General features: G+C 36.9%; 2 protein-coding genes across 2 annotated transcripts; both read left to right on the top strand.

Moving 5' to 3' along the window:
• The first annotated feature begins 963 nt into the window (after window positions 1–963).
• LOC141595357 (uncharacterized) lies at window positions 964–5,867 on the top strand. The gene is made up of 3 exons (XM_074415322.1): window positions 964–1,092; window positions 1,922–3,217; window positions 4,833–5,867. The coding sequence occupies exons 1-3, from the start codon at window positions 964–966 to the stop codon at window positions 5,865–5,867; spliced, it is 2,460 nt and encodes an 819-aa protein (XP_074271423.1).
• A 17-nt stretch (window positions 5,868–5,884) lies between these two features.
• Window positions 5,885–6,454, top strand: LOC141595356 (uncharacterized). The gene has a single exon (XM_074415321.1). It carries the CDS (start codon window positions 5,885–5,887, stop codon window positions 6,452–6,454), a length of 570 nt encoding a protein of 189 aa, XP_074271422.1.
• The last annotated feature ends 5,505 nt before the right edge of the window (window positions 6,455–11,959 follow it).

Genomic DNA, 11,959 nt, shown 5'->3' with positions numbered 1-11,959 from the left:
TTCTCTATGCAGGTACCAGGGATGAGTAATACGCGGGGCTTGATTCGAAAGGGAAAAGGGCCATTAGAGGATGAAGATGAGGGAGACCAGACGACTTTTCTTTGGGATGATGAGACGGGAGGGAGCAACTCAAAAGAACAATTTATGCTTGTCGGGAAATTATGGGCGTCCAGAGCGATTAATATCAAAGCAGCCGTCGACACCATGGTTTGACTATGGAATCCGTCGAAGGCAATTTGTGGGAATGTTGTTGATCCAAAAGAGAAAACTTTCGTCTTTAAGTTCGATGGAGAAAGGGATAAGGCGCGTGTTCTCGAAGGTCAGCCATAGCATTTCGAGAAGTTTGTCTGGTGTTTCAACGAACCCAACCGTGAAGGTAAACTGTCTAACGTTCCACTCATTCATTTTCCTATTTGGGCTAGGGTTTATGACTTGCCAATTTCGGGTCGGTCGAGCCAATTAAATATTCGAAGAATTGGGGAATGCTTGGGTACGTTCTTAGATGTTGATAATGGTCAGGATAGTGCGCTTGATAGGGCTGTGAGGATTCGTATTATCCATGATGTTCGACAACCTCTGAAGGCGGTGGTACCCATTAAGATGAAGAATGGGAGGGTAGTTAATTTTAATGTTAAATACGAGTGATTACCCATATTTTGCTATGGTTGTGGTGTGATGGGTCATGGCGAAAAATATTGTGATAATGGTCCGTATGAAGAGGGGGAGTTACGTTTTGGAGAGTGGCTGCGGGCATCGTCGTGGAAGGTTACTAAAACAAAAACAGAGGGCTCTGGGAGGGCGATAAGGGACTTGAATGCGAGTTTTCATGAGGTCAAGAAACGGGATGAAGAGCTGGATATCACGCAGATGATTGAGCGGCTGAAGTCTATAGCAATTGATCTGAAGTTGAAGAAGACTACTGTTCAATAACAACACCATGCTCAGAAGGGAGAAGCCATTTCTATGGAGGCAGGAGGTTCTGGGGAGAGGAGGGAGGAGCTGATGAACACCCACAGAGATGTGGAATGCTCGGCAGCAGCTGTTCAGCTGATGGGGTGTGCTTCTGTGGAGCTGGAAAGTGTGGAGAATGAAGTGGGGGCGGCGGGATGGGAGTGGCAGCTGAAAAATCGCAAAATGTAGAGGAGATGGGGGAGGAGTCTGGCGTTGGGAGTAGGGTAGATGGTGATCTGGCGGGAGAGAGGAAAGAGGGTACAGGGGGGAAAAATGGGAGTGGAAAAAGATTGCAAGGGAGTGGAGAACTATGACATCTACGGAGGAGGTGCGGGTTATTATAGGGAAGCGTGACAGATTGGAGGAGGGCATCGCTGGGGGGAGAAGAGAATTAAATTAAGCAACGACGGGGGCGTCATGATACCTTAGACGGAGGTTGAGGGAGCTCAACCCCGCCGGGCCCAATGAATCTCCTAAGCATTAACTGTCGAGGCTTCGGCAACCCCGGCACGGTCAATGCCCTACGTGCTTTAGTGCGTAGGGAAGCCCCGGCCATGATTTTTCTTTGCGAGATGAAACTTTGTGGTCGTGAGATGAGGAAGGTGAGGGAGAAGATGGAAGGGTATGACGGAATTGAGGTAGATAGTATGGGAAGGTCTGGGGGGCTTGCTTTTATGTGGAAGAGGGAGATCGATTGTCAGTTTGTGTCGTCATTTGTGCATCATATGGATTTCCATGTCCGAGAGAGCGGTAAATAATGGAGAGTTACGAGTTTTTATGGTGGCCAGCTGTTTCAGACCGTCACTTATCGTGGGATCTGCTTTGACTTCTACATCGACAGTCATCACTACCGTGGATATGTGTTGGGGATTTCAATGAAATCCTTTTTTCGACTGAGATGAAGGGGGGTAGCAGAGCACAATGGCAGATGAATAATTTTTAAGCGGCGGTTGATTATTGTGGACTCAAGGATGTAGCGTGGGAAGGATATCATTTTACCTTCGATAATGGGCAAGCAGGTGAAGTGAATAGACAAAGTATGATTGATAGAGCTATGTGTACGGAGAGTTGGTTAGAACTATTTCCTTATGCGAGATTATATCATTTGGAGAGGGAATGGTCGGATCATGCTCCGATTAAACTTATCTTTGATCGAAGGGAAATTGGTGGGAAGACAAGAAGCAGATTCCGATTTGATCAAATATGGGTAGGGGAACCGGGGTGCGAAGAAGCTGTGGAAAGGGGTTTGGCACGGGGGCATGGGGATTTGGTGGAAGGTTTAAAGGAATGTGCGAGGGAATTGCAAGCTTGGAAGAAGATAAGTATTGGGAAAATCCGACGATTATTAGAGACTAAACGAAGACAGCTAGCTCAGATTAATGGGGGGACTCGAACTGAAGAGGATGTCAAAAGGCGCAGGAAGATTGTGGCTGAAATTGCGGACCTTTATCGACAGGAAGAGCAATACTGGAGACAACGGTCTCGTGCTTTATGGCTAAAAGATGGGGATCGAAACATCAAGTTTTTTCATTCCAAAGCAGGCGAGAGGAAGAGTAAGAATTATATTGGAGCGTTGATTGATGATTCGGGTTTAATGCGTGTGGGACTTGACGAAGTTTCCAGCGTAGCCAACTCCTATTTCCAAGACCTGTTTACCTCATCAAGGCCGACCCATTTTGACGATGTTTTAGTCGGGTTGGAGGGAAGAGTCACGGACCGCATAAATGGCCTGCTCCAAGCCGAGTTTAATGAAGTAGAGATCGTCAAAGCTTTAAATCAAATGCACCCTTTGAAGGCTCCGGGACCAGACGGGATGAATGGTCTTTTTTACCAAACTTACTGGCATGTGGTTGGACAGCGTGTGGTGGCTATTGTACTTGGCATTTTGCGAGGTGAGTTGTCCCCTGAGCAGATAAATAAGACTTACATCGTGTTAATTCCTAAGAAGAAAGCGCCGGATAAAATACGTGATTTTAGTACAATTAGCTTGTGTAATGTTGTGTACAAGCTTGTGCCAAAGGTTTTAGCCAACCGATTGAAATTATTCCTGGGCGATATTATTTCGGAAAATCAAAGTGTGTTTACGCCGGGCCGTCTCATATCTGATAATATCTTGATTGCTTTTGAAGTTTTTCATCATATGAAGAATAATAGAAACTCGGAAGGGTACATGGCGATCAAACTTGATATGGCTAAAGCTTATGATATGGTCGAGTGGAGCTTCTTACACGGTGTACTGAGAACTATGGGATTCGATGGGACATGGGTAAATCGGGTTATGGATTGTGTGTCTTCTGTCACGTTTTCGGTCCTTATTAATGGTGAACCATCTCGGGAATTTCGGCCAAGTCGGGGTTTGCGACAGGGAGACCCGCTTTCACCATACTTATTCCTCCTTTGTGCTAAAGATTTGTCAAATTTGATGAGACGGGCTGTTGAGAATAATACCATGCACCGGTCATCTCACATCTTCTTTTAGCGGATGATAGCATCTTTTTTGTTCGAGCAACGGTGGAGGAAGGAGAGACTGTGAACGGCATATTACGGAGATATGAAATGGCGTCGGGTCTGTTGGAGTGTCCCCGACAATAATGCGATCACAATTGTCGATCATGATGATCACATGTTTAAATCTCATTTTTAAGAATACGTAAGGGATGATTCATTATATAGTCAACTGATCAACATTAATCGGTAACGATTGGCTTGCTAGAGTTTGACGTTATTGTAAAATGGGGCGGTGGTGGTCAGTTGATCCCTTAAGGTCACACCTAAAGGATGATGCCCTAATCTGTAAAGTTGATTTATTGTATGACGATACAAGTTAATCAATTCCTTAAAATTGAACAATTCATTTGTGAGAGAGAGAATATTGATATCTTATTATAATGGGATTAAATAAGATTTATTTTAGTAATTGAAATATTTTATTACTAAAATTATTTATTGTTTGTGAAACAATAGAAATGAGAATGAATGGTTATTTATAATTACAAGATGTTGTGAATTATAATTAAATGATCCATTTTATTTATGTGATCAAGTGTCACTAGTAAATTTGTTGTATGTAATTTAATTAATTTATAAAATGATATTTATGTGATAAATATGCATTAAATTAATTAATAACATGTATCATACTACATGTGACATACTGTGTGACAAGTGACAAATTGACAAAATAAAATGGTAGTCCATTTTATATATGGACCGAAATGAAGGTAGTAGTAGTGGATTGTGGTTGATTTATTTTATGAGATAAAATATTTGTAATCATACCTAGTCTTACTAGCTAGCATACCTACACTTTTAGATAAGAACAAAAGGGAAAAGGGAAAAGGGAAGGACCAAATATTGGTCTATATACTCCCAAAAAAACCGTGACACCCACTTACTAGCTAAGGGGACTTGTGTTTTTCTTCTCTAATAATTCTCTTTATGCATGTTCAAGAAATTCACATGCATCTTTCTCTCTACTCCTTCATCTTTCTCTAAAACTTGAGAAATCTTGATTCAAAACTGTTCAATCATATTACTAATATTATTAATGTAATATATGAGTATTAGTAATCAATTTTAAGGTAAACTACTAAACTAATATCTAGGTAATATTATTTAGTGGGGATAAGGGATAATCTTGGGTGCAATCAAGAGGAGTGACTTCTATACTTGAGGTCTTTGGAGGATCATCCTAATATATGGAAAGCTCAAGAACAAGTGAGGTAGGAGACTTCATTTGTGCCCATTTTGCCGAAATATTCATATGGTATGAAACGATTTTCCTTACTCTTATTCTAGTTTTGCATGCATAAGATCTTTAAGTTTTTATGACTAAAACTTTAAACCAAAATATGTGATTTTTAAAATATGATTTCCAACAGGGTCAATTGGTGAGCTTAGACAAGACGACTGTTTCATTTAGTAAAGGTGTCACTGAGGACCGAAGGGTGAGTGTAGCGGAGAGACTTGGGGTTAGTGTGGTTGAGGAGCAGGCGAGATATCTTGGGTTACCAACTGTGATAGGACGGTTGAAGAAAGTAATCACTGACATCATTCGAGATAAACTTTGCAAAAGACTTCAAGGATGGCGCGGGAAAATTTTGTCTAGGGCTGGTAAGGAGGTCCTCATAAAGGCTGTGGCCAATTCACTCCCTACCTATGTGATGAGTGTTTTTAAGATTCCCGCGAATTTTTGCGAAGAGTTACGATCGATTGTGTCACGATTTTGGTGGGGGCATGATGAAAACAAGAAAATGATTTTCTGGGTAGCTTGGAACAAATTGGTAAAACCCAAGGCTGATGGAGGTATTGGTTTCAGGGACTTCAGGCTTTTCAATCTCGCTTTATTGGGCAAGCAGGCATGGCGTCTAATCACGAACTCGGGCAGCTTATGGTCTCGGTTGATAAAGGCTCGATACTACCCCGAGGACGACTTTATGACGGCTTCAATGGGACACAATCCTAGCTATACTTGGCGAAACATTTTCGAGGCTAGGTCGGTGATGGAGCAGGGCCTTCGAAAGAGGATTGGAGACGGGCAGGAGACGCTGATATGGGGACATGCCTGGGTACCGAATACTCAAACGGGCCAAATTATATCACCTTGCTTGCCGGGGAATGAAGGGATGCGTGTGAGTGAGCTTTTGCGCGAAGATGGGAGGGATTGGGATGCGGAGAAGATTGCCCAGTTGCTCTTACCTTTTGAATGTGACCGTGTTATGAATTTACGGGTGAGCCCGAATAGGCAGCGTGACATATGGTTTTGGGGAAGAGAACGAGATGGTCTGTATACGGTCCGGAGTGCTTATAAAATCTTTGGGCTGGGGATGTGGGTGATATGGCGAGTTGTCGTCGGCGGGAGCGAGGGAGATGGCTTTGGAATCGGATGTGGAAAGTTTCGGTCTGGCCCCGCGTAAAACTCTTCTTTTGGCAAATGTGTAGTGAAGCACTGGCAACGAGAGCGAACATTGCAGCTCGTATTGGAGGTGAGTATTCTCTTTGTCCTTTTTGTTCATCCTGTATTGAGTCGAGTCTTCATGTATTTCAGGGGTGTGGGGTGGCAAAATGGGTATGGGAAGAGCTGGGTTTAATGGGTGGTATGGGCAATGATGAAGGGGATATTCGGGCATGGGTGGAGCAGGTGTGGACGGAGTTGAGTCCTATGGAATGCAGTACTTTTATGGTTGGTTGCTGGGCTATTTGGGAGCACCGTAACAAGGTGATTTTTGACGAAGCTAGGATCGATCCGGACGGAGTTGTGCGAAGGGTGTGGGATGTGATAGATGAAGGGGGCGCCAATGAAGTGCATACACCAGTGAGACGGAGGAGACGGGGAAGGGGTGAGGGTGGGGATTCGGACAGTGGGGAGGGATGGACGGTGGCTGAGGATGGTTATGTGAAGATTAACGTGGATGCGGGAGTGAAGGAGGGGGAGGGTGTTGGAACGGGGGTGGCATGTCGAGATGGGCGAGGGGAGGTGATGTGGGGACTGTCCGTCATATGAGATGAGAGTTAGGAGGTGTATGAAGCTGAAGCTATGGCCGTGTTCGATGGACCGGAGGAAGCTTCTCGGAAAAGAATGACCAAGGTGGAAGTGGAAAGCGATAGCCTTATCGTGATTGAGGCTCTGCGTTCGCGAAAGCAAGGCCGAAGTGTCTTTTTTAATATTATTGATGATATTTTTGTTTTAGTTTCTCATCTTTAGTCAGTTAGATGGTCACATACAAGTCGTCTTAACAATTGTGTTGCTCATGCTTTAGCACATTTAGTTCCTAGAGTAGTCGGTAGGTATGTTTGGCCTTCTGTTTTTCCTCCAACGGCTAACGCTACTGTTTTGTTTGATCATTCGTTAATAAAGTAATGCCTTCGGGCATCTTTCCCTAAAAAAAAAAAAAGAAAATTGTGAACTTTATACATCCCGTATATACACACGTAATCAATAAGTAATGACCACCCCCAACACAAGTTGCACAACTTTGGTCGATAATAAAGGCCAAAAGCACGCCAAAATTCCCAAGTCATCTACTAGTAAAGTAGGAAACAAACAAAATACAAATACAACTATTCAAATTGTAGACGTTGACCTTATCTTTCTTTATAACCAAGTAAACCAATTTTCGAGTACTAATTTTGCTACCATTTAATTTGTAGGCCTTGTATTTTAACGTTAGTTATGCATTGCTAATTTTGCTACCAATTAATTTGTAGGCCCTTATATATGTTTAGGTATTTTTGTTTGTTACTTTGTCATTTAGATTTATTTGGTGGCAAAAAGGCATTCCGTACATAATTCATTTCACTAATTTAATTTGAAATATGTAAGAAGTGTTTTACAAAAAGATAATTTATTTAGGGGAGTTCGGGGTATAAGAGTGTAACTAGTTTTGGAGCCCGTGAAAATCACGGGATCGTTAATAATTAACTGTGTTTAAGTGTTTAATTTGTGAATAACTTATATGGAGTAGTCCCCCTCTCTCAATCATTTATTTAATTTTAATTAAAAAACCACTCACAAATAATAATTAAAAAAAAGGTAAATAAATGAACACGACTGAAGGAGCGATATTTTAAAACAAAATTTTAATACACTCCAAATTTTTGATTCAGGATGATACGCAAACCAAAATGTGAATATCTTGGTTGTTTTGAAGCGAGGATACAATCCGTCAAATTGAATTTTCGATCTTACGGTCTTATGGACAATCCTGATGCCATAGAAGTATTGGAACATGAATTTGCGCTCCATTGTCGTCACCTGTTTTCAAAGGATTTAAAAATATGAGTACAAGTTGCTACCAATAAAACAAAACATTAAAAGAAGTCACCCTTCCATATATGAACAAATTGCATTGAAATTTATTTTCTACTCCATATGCAGTTAAAAACCTCATAACTTCGAAATATATAGCGTGATTACTTTTCATTCATTATCCTTTCTTTCTCTACAAAAATATAACCTTCATATTACTTCACTTATAGTAAGTACACATATAGATATAGAATTTAAATAAATACTCCCGTCAAAATCCTAAAACTCGTACAATATGGATAATTATGCTAGTCTCGTAAAAATATTTCTTATTGGGTATGCAAAATAATTACGCGAAGTTCAAAGCACATCCATGTTAGGAACACATTAACATATATATACCTCCTACAATAACATCATTAATTAAATTATCAAGTTAATTAATTGAATTGACACCTCCAATTAAAACTATTAACTATAAATACATGAACAAAAAGAAAAGGAAAAAGCAGACACATAATTCCAATAAAATACTCTAAATTAAATTACAGAGAGAACAAAAAAAAACTGACTTTTAAGGACGAGTAATGTTGGTTTGGACAACCTGGTATCATATAAGACAATAATATGAATTGGTATTTTGATGAGATTTTATAGAAAGAAAATCAATGACTCTCAATTTTCTCGTTTGAGTTGCTAATGATTCTTCAATTGCCTGTTTAATTAATGGTTCTTCAATTGCGTCTTTAATTAGTGATTCTTCAATTGTCTCTTTATTATTTGACCATTGCTTTGATCGGCTTAAAGATTATAGAATATGAATGGTTTTTTCACCACCAAATATTGCAACTTGCCTCTTTATTGCTTGAATGGAGATGTTGTTTTTATTGTCGTTTTGGTGCATTTTAAAGTACTTGGCCCTATGTTTATCTTGTAAAGAAACGATCGTGAACTTTTATGTGAGCAACTTTAATAACTACTCCGAATAATTCCAAGGAAAGGTTATATATATTTAAAATATCACATTTTGTGTTATAATAATATACTCCGTAGTATATATAAGATTAGATTTGAGACAAAAAGTAAGAGAGTAAAATAAGGATCAAAACTTTATAGGTGAACTCTAATAATTATTAGTAGTAGTATAACATGAGCAAAACTAATTACACATTTCTCGGAATCACGCAATAAATAGAGATTTATGCATATACGATTATAAACATAGCTTCTTCATATTCGATCATTCAATAAAAATTAAAATCAAAACAATACTATAATACTTCATACAAAATATTAGCCTTTCCTAATTCGTGAGAAAATAAAATATAAACGAATCATTCAAAAAAATATTTATCCAAAAAATATTGTGACTTACAGAATAGTATATTTGACGGAAAACAAAAAAATGATTTAAAGGCTTGAAAGCATTGGAATTGGAACAATGAATTGGAGAATAAGAATCGGTTTCTAACTAATTACTATTTATGCATATTATAACACTATGATAAGATCAAATTGACATATGTGCATCGTACTTTAACAATTTGACTAAGCAATTTGATTTATAACCTGTTTGACAAAATAAAAATAGAACATAAGTGTTAAAAAGGAGATTAAAGTGTAGGAAAGAGTGAAGGACAATAATGTAAGTATGTAACAACATGTCAACAACTTATTAAAGATTTTTGCTACCATTCGATATTTCAAATACACCATTGTAGAAAAAAGAAAAATCGACAAAAATGAAAGAGTCGTCCAAACCAAGAAAAAAATTTATAAAGAAGATCCATAGCCATTATTTCGAACCTCGTGCATTGTTATTGGTATGTGAGTATGTCATCCTTCTATTATATTAGTACAAACACACACACACACACACACACACACACACACACACACACACACACACACACACACACACACACACACACACACACACACACACACACACACACACACACACACACACACACACACACACACACACACACACACAAAATAACTAGTAAAATTCTAATTAATTCAAATAATAATAATAATAATAATAATAATAATAATAATAATAATAATAATAATAATAATAATAATAATAATAATAATAATAATAAGTGAAACAATTAATTTAGTTCTCTATGTATAGTTTACCTACCAATTTTTTGAATAAAGTTGAAAATTCATTCTCCTGCAATATTAATATAAACACACAAAAATAACTAATAAGATTCTAATTAATTCAAAACATAATAAAAATAAAAGGCGGAATAATTAATTTAGTTCTTTAGCTATACCTTACCTACCAATTTTTTGAATAAAGTTCAAAATTCATTCTCCTGCAATATTAATACAAACACAAAAAATAATAACAAATTAATACAAAACATAAGAAAAATAAAAAACGAAACAATTGGTTTACTTTTCTATGTATACTTTAGGTGCTATTTTTTTGAATAGAATTGAAAATTAGGGTGAATATAATAGTTATATATATGAAAAATTCTATTACAAATTCTCTCAAAATTTTATGAATGAAAGAAAAATAAAAAATATGGTACATAAATACGGAGTATATATAGTAATGATGAAAGGAGGTTAAAAGGTTATTTTATTAAATAAAGGAAATAATGGTTAAATAAATAAGGTAAATATATAAATAAAATTGGGAGAGGAGATCAATGGTTTACAATTTTTTTTTCTTTCTTTTTTGTGTTTATACCTTATATTTTTTAAATTGTTTTACCTTATATTTTTTTAATTTTCTTAAATTGGTAATCCATATTACTTTTTTTTTTTACGATGTCACATTAAAATTTGCCATGTCACAATTAAACTTGTCATGTCACATTTTTTAGGTTAGCCTTTTAATAAGATTTTATAGATAGAAACTATTATAGGTATTATAGGATTTATAGCCATTATACAACCATAAATTCCAATATTTAAATTTTATTTTTAATTTATTTTGTGGTATTATTTAATTAGATAATTGATTGCCGAGAAACTCAAGAGGTGAATTAAATAGGAAAATATATTAATGAAAATTATGGGTGTTAACTGTTAAATAATATAAAGAGTTTTAATCAATTTATTAATATATTATATTATAAAAATTAATTAAATAGGAAAAAATTTTAAGTAATTTGGTGGGTGTTAAGTATTATGAAAAGTTTTAATAAATTTATTACCATGTTTAATTAAAAAAATGAATTAAATAGGAAAAATGTTAATAAAAATGGTGGGTGTTAAGTAATATGAAGAGTTTTAATTAATAAGTTTTAATTAATTTATTAACATGTTATATTAAAAAAATATTAAAATTTCAATTTTAATTATAAATTATAAATTTTATTAACATGTTTTATCAGAAAAATTTCAATTAAAATGTCAATATTAATTATAAATTATGAAATTTTGATGTAAATTCTAAGGGTTACATAAATTTTGGAAAACAATATATTTAATATACAAAAATCATTTAATAATATAGATAATATATTTTAATATTATAGATAAGTGAATTAAATTAATTTATAGATAAATGAATTAAATTAATGTCATGTAATAATAAATTAATGCCGGTTGACGATATGAGCGGAAAAAGGGAGATTGTCGTTGTCGGTAGGAAGAGTGATGATAAGAGACGTGGTAATTGGGTATGAATGTGTGTGTGGCATTGAGGTTATGCGATTGACGTGAGCTTCAAATGTCTGCGTGGCTTTTTTTATCCTACGTGGCATTGTCTACGTGGACTTAATTGGTTATTTTAAGGTAGCCTTTTAATAATATTTATAGATAGATTGTAATATCCGTCTTTCAAGGACCCGTTGGCTAACTCTTAACCTTGCGACATCCTTAATGGGAGAGGAAGGGAGAGTTATATTACATTTGGAACTGAATACTCGACCGAGTAAGGGTCACTCGGCTGAGTGTCTATGGCACTTGACCGAGTGTAGCCTACTCGACCATACTCGACCGAGTGGTCTAGTGACAGCGCAGTAATAATGTTACGCGGAGGTCGCAACTTAAATCACTATCGTAAATCATTTCTTTCATTTCTTAAAACCTAAAATCAGACTCCCTTTCGCTTTTCTCCCCTTCTCCTCTCCACCATACCACATTCGAATCCTCCACCTAGAAGACTAACGTGGTAGCGGGATTGCAGCAGGTGCCAAGGATCAGGCCAACCCTGATCAAGAGCCAGACCACAGCCCTAGCCATACTACTCTGATAATGAACACTGCCAGACCTGCTTTGGGAGGTCAC

This window comes from Silene latifolia, chromosome 8 (genome assembly GCF_048544455.1).
Source record: "Silene latifolia isolate original U9 population chromosome 8, ASM4854445v1, whole genome shotgun sequence".
Classification (NCBI taxonomy): Eukaryota; Viridiplantae; Streptophyta; class Magnoliopsida; order Caryophyllales; family Caryophyllaceae; genus Silene; species Silene latifolia.
The sequence above is the reverse complement of the archived record's forward strand: the minus strand, read 5'-3'. Positions and strand labels throughout refer to the sequence as shown.